Source organism: Alosa pseudoharengus, unplaced genomic scaffold (genome assembly GCF_046254945.1).
Source record: "Alosa pseudoharengus isolate Yale_2024_CS ecotype anadromous, Long Island Sound unplaced genomic scaffold, YU_APseudo_1.1 YU_APseudo_1.1_scf_11, whole genome shotgun sequence".
Lineage (NCBI taxonomy): Eukaryota > Metazoa > Chordata > Actinopteri > Clupeiformes > Clupeidae > Alosa > Alosa pseudoharengus.
In genome coordinates, this window is record NW_027468576.1 from 31,751,279 (window position 1) to 31,768,470 (window position 17,192).

General features: G+C 40.4%; 1 protein-coding gene and 1 long non-coding RNA gene across 3 annotated transcripts; both read right to left on the reverse strand.

Moving 5' to 3' along the window:
• Window positions 1–1,046: 1,046 nt before the first annotated feature.
• LOC143117271 (uncharacterized) lies at window positions 1,047–2,115 on the reverse strand. Its single transcript, XR_012985960.1, has 2 exons — window positions 1,774–2,115; window positions 1,047–1,160 (listed from the first exon to the last, which is right to left on the reverse strand). It is a non-coding gene; the product is annotated as an uncharacterized LOC143117271 (long non-coding RNA).
• A 2,171-nt stretch (window positions 2,116–4,286) lies between these two features.
• On the reverse strand, window positions 4,287–15,369 carry LOC143117272 (chloride channel CLIC-like protein 1). Of its 2 annotated transcripts, none has more exons than XM_076278884.1 (10): window positions 14,676–15,369; window positions 11,061–11,180; window positions 10,816–10,926; window positions 10,481–10,702; window positions 10,155–10,295; window positions 9,945–10,044; window positions 9,761–9,858; window positions 8,253–8,399; window positions 6,161–6,871; window positions 4,287–4,592 (listed from the first exon to the last, which is right to left on the reverse strand). In XM_076278884.1, exons 1-10 carry the CDS (start codon window positions 14,832–14,834, stop codon window positions 4,500–4,502), a joined length of 1,902 nt encoding a protein of 633 aa, XP_076134999.1. In that variant the 5' UTR covers window positions 14,835–15,369; the 3' UTR covers window positions 4,287–4,499. The 2 variants fall into 2 exon arrangements, with proteins under 2 accessions (XP_076134999.1, XP_076135000.1); XM_076278885.1 differs by lacking the exon at window positions 4,287–4,592 and adding an exon at window positions 4,599–5,302.
• Between the last annotated feature and the right edge of the window lie 1,823 nt (window positions 15,370–17,192).

A 17,192-nucleotide genomic window follows, 5' to 3' on the forward strand; every position in this document is an offset into this window, starting at 1 on the left:
ACTCTAGTCATTGCTTTACCTGTTCTCACACATTGAGCACTGGCATAGGTCTGTACATGGCAGATCTTTTGCATGTACATCTACCCTTAGTACATTTTTTTTGTAAGTGCCAGTACAGCCTCTGGACCTGGTGGCAGTGACATCCACTACACTTCGTAGCCATCTCCAGCCAACTTACACCCATGGCTTCGGCGGTGTACTGCAACCTGATCACTTGCCCGCTGAATATGTTTGTGCAAGCAGTCTTTATTTGGAGGTAAGTCCCTCTCTGAACATTTTCCTGCCTTAAAAAGTTTGGCCCTTGCAATGTTCAGTTATTTACAGTCTTCCTGTTCATACAGGTGAAGCCCGTCAGTGTTTAACAAAGGTCTGAAGATGGGGGTGAAGCTAACTCCTAGGTCTTGGAACAGACGCAAGTACTCTACAAACTAGTTTCTTAAAGCAACACCAAAGAGTTTTTTTGTACCTTAATATAATGCAACACTGTAAACAAACACCTGTGTCCAACGTGAAATGTGGAATATTTGGGTAATTTTTAGGCTTTTGAACTCTTTACTCAACTTGATGGAAAAAAAGGCTGTAGGCTAAATTAAACAAGTATGGGTGTAGAAGTAACGTTTACAGCATAATGTATGATGGTTGTTCTGTTTCTTTGAACTAACACTAATAAACGTTTTCCATACATTTTGGAATTTGTATTTCGTGCAAGTTTTATACATCCATCACGTCATGAAAAAGTCAGGTAGTAGGCTCTTTAGGCACATGGTACCTACATCATCTACAACCATGAACTGCTGCATGCCTGTAGTGGAAGTTGATAATAAGCCAATAATACCAAATATCAATAAGCCCATTTACAGCTTTAAATTGGGATAAATTCATTCAGTGTTTCTCTGGAAAGACCTTGCCTGTAAAGAGTGTTGTTGCAGAAGAGGCAGTGCAGAGATTTAATTTGAACAGCCAGGAATCAACTGCTATTCCAGACAACAGTGGCTACCACAGAGACTGCTACTGCCATTTCACAAATAAAACCAAGATACAAAGACTAGAGCCCAAAAGTGGAGAGATTTATTGAAAGAAAATGTAACCAAAGTTTGCTATCAAAGATAAAACATTAAAATGAATGTTTGTGTTAACGTCAATGTTGAATTCAACTTGCCCTGTAAATGAGAAAATAAATGGCAATTAGTGGCAAATCTCATATTAGGGGACATTTTAAAGCAACACTAAAGCACTTTTATTCTATTTGCTTTGCAAATAACAATGTCCACAGACACGGTAGAGTATGTTGCATGATTTTATGAAAGTATGATGTATTGCGACATTCCGAAGCAAGTCAAATTTGTTTCTTTTCATGCATGCAACACTGACATAAGGTTTAGCACTGCTACTTGATTTGTAACAGTCACTTACGTCAAAAGTTCTATACCGCACATATAGCCTACCGCATGTGGCAAGTAAATAGCCATCTTGTCAATACAGCCTGCCAATTTTAAGGAAGTTAACAGACACTGTAACAAAATGGATCGTTCTGTGTTAACAACAACTGCATTTTAAAGTAATCGCAGACGTCTTGTACACGGAGGAGTTCAAAATCAATGTACCTAAAGACAGTTTTAGCTCGACAAGCTAGCAACAAGCATAAGCCTACCAAGAAGGCAAACCTTAATTAACCAAGATTGCCGTTACATTGACAAAACACATTTGACCATCGCTGTCTACGAAACCAACATGGGATAAATATATAATATAGGACCTATCAAAGATACTTACCCCACAAAACCAATCCTCTTTGGCGATGTCCATGCTCAGGTAGCCATGTCGGACGGCTGCTAAAAAAGTTTGTATGTTGTTGTCCAACAGCTGATTCGTATAGCCAAATCTGATAGGCTTGTCATATTCGTATGTCAGTATCGTACTATGCTATTGGTAGATTGACATGGGCGACCACAGCGTTCGCCTGAACCACTAAGACTTAATAAAACTAATATTTCAAGTTTCTGCGTCACGAACGTCAGTGGCAACAAGTGGCATATCGCTTAAAATAAATGTATCCTACTGAATAGTAAAAAAACAAGTAGTCCATCTCTCGTTTTTCAAAATTGAACAGATATGCGGCTTCGGCCCACCGCCTAACTGTCATGAACAGTGTTTATGACATAACGCTTCTGTTATTAAGTGACATTAGAGTTAGAGTATGAATAATATGGGCAGTAAGAGATAAACAATCACTAAATCAAAGATCCCCATGAATGTACTTAGGGATGTATAAGCATGAGGCGCTTGCAGTGGCAGTGCAGGGACTGACCCTGTGATTCAGTAGGTGCTCTATGAGTGTGTGTCATGGTGGTGGTGCAAAAAGTCCAACAGTGCAAGGATAAAGTCTAGAAACCAGCATTAAATATGGACAGTATACTGTAAGAGCATGTAGACATAGTAATATAAAAAAAAACTATAGCAGTGCAAGGATAGGTTTGAAGTAATGGGGTTACACATAGGTCAAGTACTAAATAAGCCCACAGTTCAGACTGGGGGAAGGAGGGAGGGATTGTGCAAATATAATAGCTAATATAGCCATAATGTAGACAGAATAATGTAGACGTAGTAATAATATAAAAAAAAACTATAGCAGTGAAAGGATAACATATGGTATAAAGTTTAGAAGAAGCAAGGAGAGACACAAGTCAATATAAGGTTTGAAGTAGTAGGCTCAGGGGTTTGAAGTAGTAGGGTAACAGCCATTGCCATTGGTCAAGTATGAAGTTAGGCCTCAGTCCAGGTTGGGGGAAGGAGGGAGGGCTTGTGCATGCTAATATAGCCAGCAAGCAGTTAAGTAAGGGATAACGGCCGCCGAGGTGTCCTGTTATACGGAATTAATGGACGAGGGCGAGGGGCAAAAACTCCCCGACGCGCAGCGGAGTTGCCTCCGCCCAAGTCCAATTCCGTATAACTGGACACACCTCGAAGGCCGTTATCCCGCTTATCACCCGGTTGCCACTGGAAACACGCGGTTCTGTTTAAAAAGAAGCTCACTAGTTCAGCTTGTTGTACAACTTTAGCATGGACAGTTAGCTTGTTTACAGTTGATTCCATTGTTGGGAAGCCTGCAACCAAAAGATTCTAGAGCGCTGCAACCGTCGTCCTACTATGGTTGTTATAGTTACCATTCATAAGCATTGATATGGAACGGTGTCCTGTTATTCAGAATTAAAGGCCACCCGCCAGCCAATCAGAAAAGAGTATTTCTTCTCTCCGGGTGATAATGTTAATTATTCCACTGCTTGGTTGAATTTCCCATTGTCGACGTAATTTAGAACGACCATTAACCGTATGTTATCTGCACACCTATGAAGTAGATCAATTTTTTTGGCCGTATCACACTTGTATATTAATTCGCCGAACTCGTTGTGAAGTTTAAATGAACTGTCACGTTGCATCCGAGCTGTAAAATGCAGACGTTCAGAACATTGCAACATTGTAGCATATGACGGAGGTGGCTTTTAGCTAGATGGATGACAGCAGGCTAAGTAAAATAGCGATGTTTCAAAGCTAAAGTTCATCAGAATGTTGGGATACGCCCGCTTGACAAGTTAATGCACTCCGCTTCGCGTCGGGGCCGTTTTACAACCTCGACCGTGCATTAACTTCTGTGAACAGACCACCGTGTCGTCCATGATCCCTTACGTGTACGTGTGAGCAAAGGACAGTGAGCCAGTAGTCAGTACACAAACACTGTTATAGACCCTTTAAACAATAAAAACAAAAACAATGCTTGAACGTTCTATTTGGGCCCCAATCTACTTCCTCTGCATTAAGATAACATATGGAATGTTAAAAAGGAAGTCTTGTGGGGCCAGCTATGATGCTGATAATGGAACTCTCTTGAAAGGGTCCATAGGAGGTAGTGGAAGTGGTAGAGGGTGGAGAGGCAGAAAGACTATGCAGAGAAGTCTATCTCTCCTCTTTCCTTTAGTAAAGCATTGAAGAGTTGTATGGCCCTGGGGACAAATGACTTCCTCGGTCTGTCAGTTGCGCATGGCAGCGAGCGTAGTCTCCAGCTGATCATGCTCTTCTAGTTTGTCGATCAGTTTGTTCAGGGTACTTTTATCTAATATTGAAGTGATACTCCAGTTCAGCGACCCTGACAGAACCAGCTTTCCTTAACCAGTCTGTCCAGTATCCCTCTTCTTAGTGCTTCCTCCCCAGCATAGGAGAGGACGCTGGCAAAGTAAATCAGCGCTGTTTGAAAATATATTAAATGACTTCCACACAGAAAGAACTACATGAAAATTGTAAAAATATTTTTTATTTTTTACATAACAATAACAAATCAAAAGATGATTAAGAAAATGAGTAGTCTATGAGTAGTTTAGTAAATTAGTAGGCTAATTCCTGATAAGTGCAATGCACTGACAAAAAGACAGTTTTTCTCATTGGCAAAAATGTACACAATATCAAAGGCCATTTAAATTTACAAGGCCACATGATTTAACGGTCCCTTATAGTCCACTCTCTTGAACTGGTACTCCAATATCCTCAACATGTCCACTTTTTATTAAGACATCCTTCTGCTCCGAAGAAGCTTCTTCTGCCTAAAAACAGGACATGACATTAGTCATACATACAAGTATACACAAGACCAGCATTTCCCTATTCTTTAGATCTACAATCTTCTGCGGAAACGGATCATGGATTCCTGAAATGGGTCATGGATTCCTGGGTTTCCAAACTAACCTCAAACTGCATACAAATCACATAATTTTAAATCCCATTCTGGGACCTCAGCAACAGGTTCTGGTCCAGACCATTACAACATGCCATTTCTACTGCAACACATTTCTGTCACACTTGCGGCTTTGCCCAGTGCCTATTTCAGTTGCTAAGCTATGTTATAAAGTGAAATAATATTATTTTGCTGTACGTGTGATGCAGCTAATGTGCTGGCTGTTTTAAAGGCACCCTTAACAGTTTTTTTTTGTACCTTGACATAACATGTCCAACATCATTTTGTTGGCACATAATCACTTCTGTCATTGTCTGAGCGGCCCTCAATAGGAGAAATTCTGTAATCTTACAGACCTAGCAAAAATGTGATATGCAACAATATGAAGCTTAAGTCTTTGTGCATGCGTAACTCAAATCTAGGGACTCACATTTGGCAGTGACACTACCAAGGTAGTTGCTGTCACAGCAACTAGCAACTATGCTTTTGGGAAACGAACCCCAGGTGAGATCAGGTGAGTGTCAGCCCATTCGACTGGCACAGTATGGCAGCTTCAATGTTTTGTTGCTTAATTGTTAGCTTTTAAGGGGGATAAAAGATAAGAAAAGTCTTTCAAAATCTGTATCACGTACAACCATTATGAACATATGAGCATACTGCTATTGCTCCCTGTGAAAAGCTTTTTAAAGCAGACAATCCACAAACCAGTGACATTTTCATCTGCTCCTAAAACTGCTTTGTAAAATAGCAAAATTATATGTTCAGAGCGTGGATTTGACTGCTGCTGCTGATTTGCCTACACTCTAGCCATGAAACGGAAACTGAAAGTAAATGGATCTGTGTATCACAGTGTAAGGCCTCATCAGCTAGTCACAAAATTTGCTTAATGTTCCCATGGAGCAATGTTAGCTCATGTCCAGCATCTGTATGTGAGGCGAGTTAACCATACAAGCAAATATACAACATTTCAATAGACAAAGTGCACATAAACATACAAATAAATAAAATGTCCACATTTCACAAGAGTTACACTACATGGCATGGGGCTATGACTAAAATGCTGGGAGGGGGAAAAACTAAAATTTCACAAAGAAAGGTTTGTTGGACTTTGATAACAACATTCCACAGGCAGGCTGGGTGGGGGGTATTACTGTGCGTGATGAGATATGCCAACAAATATGAACGTCACTTTACCAGTTTCTCAGTTATCATCCTTTCAATAAGCAATAAGATCTGCAATGTCGAAATAGGGGAACAAAAGATGGCTGAATATCAATTTAATTTAATTCTATCTATTTTATCAATTTATTCATTCTAGACAGGAATAATAACATTACATTTAAACATTAACATCAATATAATAATTACACTTGTCTCAAAGTGCTTTACAGAACCCTCTCATCAGACCGTCTATTCTGCGAGTCTCTGGATACTTACGTTGAGTCCTTGTAATGATGTTATCTGCTCTGGTGCTGCAGCTTCTTGACTCTGTGTTGACGCTGTGCTCTGCTGATCTGATGGTCTCATAGTCCTCTCTCCCTCTGAGCCTGGCTCAGTATGCGGGGAGTCGATGCCATTGACATTCCTGTCGGCCCGCTGCTCTTTTTTGTCACTGGGTTGCTCTTTCTTGTTGACGGGTTGCTCTTTCTTGTCAGCGTGCTTCTCTTTTAGCTTCTCATCTTTAACAACCTCTTCTGCAGCAGCCGCCTGGTCCCCCTCAGCAACATCCTCCCTCACCTCCCCCTCTCTCTCTATCCCTTGCTCAGGTAGCCTGGCTTGGTCAGTTTCGTCTCCGCTGAAACGGTGATCTGCATTCCGCAGGGTCTCCACAAAAACCCGCCGCTGGTTCTCCTTGGGCCGGACGGGTCTCCGGCGGACCTCTTGTCTCCATCCTTCTCCTCTTGCGCCTCCTCCCCTCGCCCTACCCCTCTGATCCAGACCCCGTATGGGGAGCGGCGCATCCCCGGCCCCCAGGTGGTGCTGGTCGTCCTCATCCTCTTCGTTGGAGTCTTCTCCCTGTTCTAGCTGGGGGTGTTGGCCACGGTCCTGGAGTCTGTTGGGTGGTGGCGGGGGATCTCTGCGACCTCGTCTCAGCGGGCCGGTAAGGACATGCTGGATGGCAGTCTGGGCACTGCCATATGTGCAGACCTGAAGAGAAATGAGCACAGAATGTTAACTCCCAACAGCTCCAACAGACCTGAAGAGTCTCATGTTTAATACCAGAGTCTAACTAAATGCAAGAGGTCTACAGAGAGAGATAGATCTTAAACTATGGTAGTCTTCCACATATGAGGGGAATACACATTTATAAACACTTATCACCCGGAGAGAAGAAATACTCTTTTCTGATAGGCTGGTGGGTGGCTATTAATTCCGAATAACAGGACACCATTGAAGTAGATCTGTAAAAAAGTTTAATCACCGTTCCATAGCAGTGCTTATGAATGGTAACTATAACAACCATAGTAGGACAACAGTTGAGTCTGGAAGGCTTTGCAACAATGGAATCAACTATGTAAGGGATAATGGACGACACGGTGGTCTGTTCACAGAAGTTAATGCACGGTCGAGGTTGTAAAACGGCCCCGACGCGAAGCGGAGGGCCGTTTAAACCTCGTAGTGCATTAACTTCTGTGAACAGACCACCGTGGAGTCCATTATCCCGCTTATTCCACTGTTGCCACTTGCGTTGTGTTCATTTCCTGTTACAATTTAAACGTTTTAATCGCTAAAACTGTCTTGTTTGTAGAACTAATTTCTTCCGACACATATCAACTAATTTCTCAACTCACAGGACAAACTGCCGTTACTAGTTCTAAATGGATGGTTGCTACGGCCAAAGGCCAGTCGTTAGTTCTATCTCTCCCGTTGTCAAACAGGCGAATCCCAAGATTCTGATGAACTTTAGCTTTGAAACATCGCTATTTTACTTAGCCTGCTGTCATCCATCTAGCTAAAAGCCACCTCCGTCATATGCTACAATGTTACAATGTTCTGAACGTCTGCATTTTACAGCTAGGATGCAACGTGACAGTTCATAAAACTTCACAACTAGTTCGGCGAATTAATATACAAGTGTGATACGGCCAAAAAATGGATCTACTTCATAGGTGTGCAGATAACATGCGGTTAATGGTCGTTCTAAATTACGTAGGACAATGGGAAATTCAACCAAGCAATAAAAACAAGATAACTGTCCATGCTATCGCTGTTAGGGCCAAAGAAAGATGCACAAAAAAACGGATTCTTTTTAAACGGAACCGATTGTTTCCTTTGCGTGCTATAAAAGCATGACTTGCCTAAAGTGGCAACCAGGTGATAAGCGGGATGATGGCCTTTGAGGTTTGCGGCCAACATCCCTTACTTTTTTGACACATAAAAAGAACATAAATCCTGTATGCCACCAATTTATAATAATTCTACCATCCTTTGACAGCTATGATCGGTAATACAGATCAGGGACAGAATAAGAACATCCTACTCTATGCAGGAAAAGGTGTGAAGACACTTGTGTGCATAAAGTCATTACCACAATGGAGAGCACAATGGTGAGGAGGACAGGTATTTGAAGAGTAACTGGCAGATCCTTCAGAAGGGCCCTGAGGAACTCACTGATCCCCTGGCCCAAGTGCTTCAGGGGTTCTGTGATGAAGGTGGTAATGGTGACAGAGATGGCCTGTAACAAGAGAGTTAACATTCAACAACATTTTCTCAGACTCACTTTCTTTACGGTTGGCTTTACTGGAGTGGAAATGAGATGTACCATGGTAGTGTAATGAAAGGGACTATTCCACAAACTTTTTACCAATATCTCTTAAAGGAAACATCCAAGAGAGTTCACTATTTACAATTGATCATCAGAATCAGCTTTATTGGCAAGTAGGGTTGGGTACCTATCGCATTTGACCCGATATCGGTACCGGTGCTGAGGTTCGATGTCGGTATTCAACGGTACCTTACCCTTACTGAATCTGTAACATCTTGTTTGTAACAACTACAACATTTAATAAAAACACGATACAAACCCCTCTCCTCCATCCTCTTCCCTCCTAGAGTATGAACATATGAACAGTGGGTAGTAAAAAAAAATTAAACACACTCAATCAAACTCAAACATAGAACAAATAATTATCTGGTAATTATCTGGGGTTATCTGATAATAAGGCTATTTTAGGCCATGTTAGGCAATCCATTCACTTGTGTTTTATGCAATATAACAGCAGGTTATTATCCCCTCATTCCCAGTTCTGTCTTTGTTTAATTTATAGTTTCAGTCAGTCTCTATCAGGCGTGCGTAGTAGGCTAGTTTATATGAGTTTGGTCGTTCAGTTATTCTTTGACAAATAAAACAGCTTGTGATTCAGAATAGTGGGTGCATTCCATAGCACTCCGTCAAATGTCACTATTATTTTAAGTTCTTACCAGGGATACTATTCTGATTCATAATTTATGCCCGCTCCTGGAGCAACACATGCAGGTTTAAATGGTGCATATTAAGTTAGCCATAATAACTTTCGCTTTTGAGACAGACATTACGTTACACTCAGACATGAGCTCAGCTGGTGCACTCCGCTCCTGATGCACCTGAAATTACCGAAATTTGGCACCGTTTGATTTCACGTGAACCAATACTTGGTAATACCGACCTAATTCGATCGGTACCGGTAAATGTACAGTGTTCGGTACCCAACCCTATTAGCCAGGTTTGCGTAAACAAACAAGGAATTTGACTCGGGTTAATCTTTGCTCTCAAAGTACAACACTCATGTAACATATAAAGAATAAAAACAGAAAGGTCAGTAAGAAATATAAAAAATAAATACTGTAATAAAAATATAAAAAACAGTAACATTGTAAGAGTTGTAAGTATACAGTAAGTGTATGTGCAGGATAGTATGAAGAGCAGTAGAATATGGCTATGTATAAGTATAATTACAGTATGTACATGTGTAAATAAATAGAACACTATGGGCAGGATAGTGTAGTGTAATTGATACACATAATACTAGGTATCTACAAAAGAATATTTCCATTTACCTTAGTTGGAGGCACCAGTAATATGGGATTAACCATGAGTACTTCATAGTATTTCTTGCAAGGATCATCTTGAAGAGTCCAGGTGCTCCTAAACCACTCTGAAAGAGAATATAAATATGGGAATGAATAATACATTTGCAGTTAGAACAATTAGTTATGGCAAATATTGGTAAAGTAATCATACCTTTTAAGTTGTCCTTCCAGTCTATCTTCTTCACACCAGTACATTTATCATTGACACTCTCCATCTTCACAATGTTGGTTTGGTGCTCAGCAAACGCAATCTAATAAAAAGGAAACCATCCAAAATAGGATGACTGCAAGTTCCAAGGTCCTGTAGCAGTAACACACATTTCCGGACGACAAGTAAATGCTGAACTTTTCTATTTTGTACCTTGTAAAGATAAAACCAATTCCAGACAATACTGATGAAGAAGCAGATGGCAAACATCCTTTTGAACTGGACAAACCATGAAACAGTGGACCAAAGCTCACTGCAGATGATCATCACTATGACCAAAACAAACACGGAGGTCTGCAAGACAGAAAGGGCATTCTGAAGTTAAAACTAAACCACTCTTGGTCTTTGTCGCTCTTTAGATCATTTTGTCCTTCTCAGAAAAATTCCCCAAACTAAATGTAGATGTAGGATGTGGATGTGTATTTTCACAGTTCTGTATTGTATTGTTGTTATAGTTAAGTTCACTAAAACATTTTCACCTTCACGACTGTGTCCAGCTCAACTCCAAATGTGTCCTCAAAGCGCCATTTCCAGGCCTCATAGTCATGTGGTTTGAAGTCCACCAGTATCTTACTGAGAGCATCATCTAGAGAACCCGTTGTCCAGGTCTCCCCAACCACCACCTTCTGGAGCTCAGCCATAGTTCTTGAAGACAAATGTACCTTGGCATCATAGTACATGCCATTTGGACTTTCATTTGACTAACGGATAAAAGGAGGGGAAAAGATTATTTGGGGTTGTCTTAGTGCTGGGAAAATTGAATGAATTTGTGTTTAATTAAGTGTTTGAGGAGAGGGGAAAAGTAAAAACGCACCAAGCCAAGTCTCGAAATTTCCTTCAATAGTTTGGAGATGAATCGCTTGAAGATGGGATTACACGTTGCAGGTTGAAGTAAAGAGGTTGTCGTCCGTTTGTGCTCATGTAACTGTATTAAAGCAACAAAGGCATTTGATTCTGAATTCCAAGTTGCTGTTCAAACTGCAGCTAGCGTACATTTTATACAAATACCTTACATCTTATCAGAAATGTATTTATACAAAACTAAGACGCCGATCTTACCTCCCTCTGTAGCATCTCCACGTTCTTATTGCACTGAGAGATATCAGGGCACTGGCATGGGGGACATGGCTCCTGTACATATTCTCTTCGTTTGGTGGGTACATTGTCGTAACTTGCCGCCTGAGAACGCATATAAATGAGACAAAATTAAATATATTAAAACATCTTATTTCGTACCACTACGCAACGTGATGTACTCAAATTGACCTTAAATTACCCCTGAAAACATATCAAAACCCCTTCATTTATATAAAGTGGCCCTTAATTTTACCTCTATGCCAGTTTTAGGTGTGACCCCTTAATCTACATTTAAGGTGTCAAGTTAGGGGTTCCCTTTACGCTATTTGTTATGATTAAGGGGGTACACAAAAATTAAACTTCTATCAGGCCAATCAAATCGTGTATAGAGTCGTTAGACAGGCTTAACATACAGTAATGGTTGATGGCAGAGTTGCAACGGTTTGGCTTGAATTCCCTGCTACTTGAAAACAAATAAGATAATGTTGCTGTTGGCGAACAGTGTGACACGAGTTAAGCTTTTATTAAGTTGGCAAAAGTTTGAACTAGCCAACTAGCTCCACTGGTGGGAAACGCATGGGACTCATAGCGCTGTCCTATTGCGTACAGAGGGAATTTGAAAGACAACCGATTATCCCGCCGCTCGGACTGAGCACTACGAACGGTGAGTGCCCAGACCCTACATTTAAATGTGGGTCTGGCTCGTCAGGCTATAAAAAACTATTTGTAAGTTAGAATGGCAAATAATAAGAAAGAAATAAAAAAACGCAAGGTTGCCTATAGTAAGACGTAGTAGTAGTAGCACATGAGGCAGTACTATTGCGCATTTTATTAATGTATTAAGCACTGTTCCTTCATTAATATTGGAAATTTGCTTAATTTATAAAGTTATAACAGATGTATAGATCTAGGCAAGATGACTTAAGGGCTCATGCACAGGTGAGAGACACATTTCTAACATTCAAAGAGGATATCGGAGATGCTCTCATGAAGGCCTGTGACCACGAAGTTTCATTTCACTTTGACGGCTCATTCCATCCCAGTAGTCAGAACGATTCTGTCCCACCATCATAACTTTTGGCATTGATGTCTATGATCTTCGATGGAGCAAACATCAAACACCAAGCTCAACACAGACCACCATGACTGCAAACATTTCAGAGAAACACCCAGAAATCCTGAAAGAATTCCATGCTGGGAGGTTCGTGCATAAGACATGCAACAAGTTCTCAGCCATGGCAAAAGACCAGTGTCATGAACAGAACAATGCACTCATCAAAGGATCTGGTGGAGCAGTTGGACTAACAAAGAATCCTGGGGCACTGCGATGCTGGATGGTGGCTGGCCTTGAAAATTGGCAGAATAATTACTGAATTTGAAAATGGAAGGTCACCACAGCCTGAAAACCATCACCATGAGCAGCACAGGAAGCAGGTCCCTGATAACAGAGCCAAGAAGACCTGCTGGTGCTTGATACCAAAGACATCAAACTGCATGGGAGACATGGAAATCTTTCACAGAAGTAACTGAAGCTTTCAATGAGCTCATGCAATTTAAGAATGATCAGAGTGAACTATCCATGTCACTGCAGGAGCACTTTGTAGTACTAATGTATGATAGGACAAGTGACATCATAGAGGTGAATGAGGCCAGAAAACCTGTTCTCTAGAGCTTTAGAGAACATCCCACCCACAAAGGCTGCACTTGAGCAACATATTAAGCGGGCCACTTATCAACCCAGTGTCTGGTACCAAGCTTTAGTGCTTGATCCTGAGCAAAACCCTTCTGATTGGGCCTGGGTTATGGTTAAGGTATTTAGCAGACGCTTTTGTCCAAAGCGACATACACATAACAACAATACAAAGTAACAGTAAACAATTTAAGACTACATTAAAGAGAATAGCAATAATAAACAACAATGTCAATTAAATCAATAGCCTAATACAAATAAGGAAATATCAATCCTTACTTAAATGTAATCTTAAAATAAAATAAATAACTAAGAGACAGTGTGACACTAAAGGCTATGCTGCTGTTGTCATGTTCTCGTGTAATTATTTGTTGGTGCCACAAACCATCAAGTAGATGACCATCCATAACAGCTTAATCCTGTGCATAGGGCATAAAGTACTGATTGTGCTAGAGTCAGGAACAGATGTACATAAACTTAGTTGTGCAGTGTTGACATCATGAATATAAACCTTATTTTTACAATTACCAATCCAGTTGCTACAACTTTCATATTCATTATATGCATAGTAAGCATATAAGGTCCAAGAACCACCACCATACAAGGTGAAGATCAAATTCATCCCAGAAGGAAGTACACAGACACATAATGCAAGTAAGTATTGAGTGCCCAACTTCATGACACCTCCAAGTGGGCAGGTCAAAGCTAATTAAGAAAGTAATGAATTTTGCATTGTTCCTGGAAAGGATATACTGTATGGTGTTTACTCGATAAAATATTCTATATATTTTAATAATGGTTTTCTCCTTAATGGTAATCCTGACAATACTCTGAAACTCTTACACAGTAATGTTGCTTATCAGTTGTTCTAACTCATACAAATCCAAAAAAGCCACAATAAACAGTAATGAGAAAAAAAGAAACATTATAAACAAGAAAGTAGCATTTACCCATAATCCCTAACTGCTTTGTATCAACTGTGCCAATAGTTTAAGGGACAATAACACTGATTTCTAAGTTATTTGAACAATAGTGGTGATTCATAGTCAACTTGACAAAAGAATAGAAGTTAAGATAACACCAAGGGAAATCATTTTTTACAGTGCAGTGTGCGGTTATGGATATAATATCTTGATCATTGAATTAAGATAGCAGGGAGCAGATCCAGTCAGTGTCCTAAAGGCCAAAATATGGGTGAAGGATGAGACAGGATGGCAGCCATTCTAGACCACTCTTCCAGAGGTCTCCGATGGCTGTTATGAACTGATCCATTGTGGCTGCAAAAAAGGGTGTACTATGCGTTGCAAGTGCAAAAAGGCTGCCCTCAAGTGCACTGATCTTTGCTCTTGCTCAGGAGCCTGGACATACACAGCCAATAGAGACATGACATTAAAAAAGAAAAACATAGTTGAGACAAATACTTGTGTATTTTTTTGAAAGGGGTTCCTTTTGAATAGGGGGCTCTTTATCATATTATTTACTATACCATTCCACTATGTATCTATCTATCTAAAGGCATAGCAGTATAGACCTAAAGGTGAAAAAAAAAATCACATTTATGTGATAAGAATGTTGCCAGTTAAAGGTTCCATTTGATACTGTCATAATGAACTCAAGCAACCAGTTTGAATGGCAGTTAATGTAAGTTCTAGATCCTAACAGTAGAATTCTGAAATGACTTGAAAATATTTTACTCCTCAAAGATGTGTATATTATACAGCAAATATCTAGCCCGAGGTCAGATCTGAAGTGGCTCCACGTCTGAAATTAAACCTTAGGGGGTGAAGATTATATGGTGAAACTTTCATGTTTTAGTCATAAAATGCACAATTGTTTTGCTTATCAGCCTAACTATATCACATATGGGCTGAAATACAGTGAGGGTTAAATGGAAAGTAACTACTTACCTCAGGGGGTTTCCTCATAGACTTTGAGGTTGCATCGTAGTTCAACATGTCAAATGGATCGACCCAATCATCATCTTGTCCTTGCGTCAACAGCAAGAGACTGGACAGACCAAAAATTACCCACCATTTTCCTTCAGTAAATAGACTGGTAAAGACCATTGTTCACCGAAAGACATTCGGTAAAAAAAAAAAAAAAAGTTTTGTGACTAGAGGAACAAGGGTGGACGTACCCAACCTAGCTCACCTAACAAACAATGGTGTTAGCCTTATGTATGTAAAGGAAGGATAGGAGAGGCTAGCGCGTAAATATTAACAACATTCAGTTTGAGGGAGAATTGACTAAGGTTATGTGTCACGCCATTAGGGAAAATACACTGGGAACACAGGATTGTGATTGTGATGAATCACATCAATGAGATAGCACCTAAACAGCTAGCTTGCTTGCGACGGCTACTACTAGGTCATCGATAGAGAGCTAACGTAGCCAACAGCTTTTATTAGCGTACAAGACGACGCCGTGTCTACTGATTTGTATGCGACTTGTATATTCACGACGCATTTGATATTTGAAAAGTAAAATCAAGAATACAACTGAGATTATATCTCTTAGGCGACTTCACCAAAAATATAAAAGCTAATCATGAAATCTCCACGTCGCAGACACAATCAATGTTTATCTTCCTGAAATTCTTACTTTTCCTTTTACTTCTGTCGGCAAAACAACGACGACGTCTCACTACCGCCATCGAAAGGGATGGAGTAGGCTAGGCTGAAGTACAAAATAGGCTACATGCAGATGAGCAGATCCTAAAAAAAAAAGATGAGCAGATCCTGACACTACTGGGGGGCCTTGCTTCTTCACATCAGCCGAATTGAGGGTAGGCTATTCTTGTGCAAAGGTGTAACCCTTGCTCGTTTGAAATAAAAAATAACCTTTCCAGAGAATTAATAACATGTCTGACTGCCAGCACAATGAAAGTCATTTTGACATACGGTAATTAGCGTGAGTGCGTGCGTGCCTGTGTGTGTGTGTTTGTGTGTGTCTGTGTCTGTAGGCTACGTGTGGATGTGTGTGTGTGTGCATGCGTGTGTGTGTGTATGTCAATTTGTGTCCATCTCCTATAAAGCCTGACCGATATGGAATCTTGAAGGCTGATACCTATTTTCGATAAAAAACACAATGTAAAAATGTTCTCCCATAACAAAGTTCTAATCAAGGTGGTGCATTATGTATTTGAATTTACCTATAGTTTCCTAATGAAAGCCTCGTCATATACAGTAATGCATTTTTTATTAAGAAATAAAAGAGTGTATGAAATAGAAAGAATAGTAAGAATAAAATAGGCCTTTGTTCTGTGATAACCACATTGCCACAATCGTGAGCAGTTTATAGCCTACTTAATGACTCTATCCCTTTATGCAAGCAAAACATTTTACAAGTATGATCAGTTACTTTTTATACTTTTAGCCTTTGTATCCAGGCCCGTCGCTAGAAGGCAAGCAAACCAAGCAATTGCTTGGGGCCCCGAGCTGGCCAGGGGCCCCAAGACAACGACTGGTTAAGAATAAAATGCAACGACAAACTGTGAGCGCCCCTTTGATAGTCAATGCAGTAAAGTGCAACGACACTGTTACCGGCAATACCGGGATCCCCCTCAAGGGGACCCCTCTCAGTAGTCGCTGACAGCAGCCAGCCAGCCTGCTGCTGCGAAAATATAAAACCTCGGCAGTCATAATGAAGCGGAGTTATGCGTCCAGAAGCCAGAAGAGAAAGGAAGACGATGACAAGAAAAAACAAGATAGTGGTAAGTACACTGGATAAAATAGCTCTACTTGTCTTGTTCAAATGGTGTAATGTCGCAGCAGGAAGGCTAGCCTAGCAAAAAATGTTTATGTTAACTACCTGCCTGAAGGCCCATGCTGCTTGTAACAAACTAGAACAGTTAGCGCAACTTTTTTTTCCGAACGGACGGAATATGGTTACATACTGTAATATGTTTATTAACGGGATAAGGAAGACGCAGATCTGTTCCAGAATCACTGTTTATCGTATTTAATGACATAACATTGCTATAGCTTTGTAATAGGTTTTGATGAAAGTGGCATAGCTTCTCTGCTATACTAACTATTCGACCGTGATAATCTATTTACCAAATGGGGGTTAGGAAAACCACACTATAAATTCCGTGCATCAAAGCAGACTGGAACTTTCATGTCTAGTAGTATTCATGCACGCCAGCTGTTTACTGTCTTTAAAGCACCGGGTGCGTACGTCTGTCTAATTCTCAAACAGCAGAATGCTTAAATGCTATGTTAAGCTACAAGTAGGCCTAGGTCAATGTATAACATTAGCTTGGGATGTTTTTACAGTAAGCATTGGTAGTTGTGAAAGCAGCTGCATCCCTTCTAAATATCAAAATATGGAAATGCTAACATATCTTTTCTCCCTCAAGGTGCTTTGCTTACATTTCTCAGCCCTCAGGCTCTTCCTAAGGATACCTCCACCGATGAAGATGG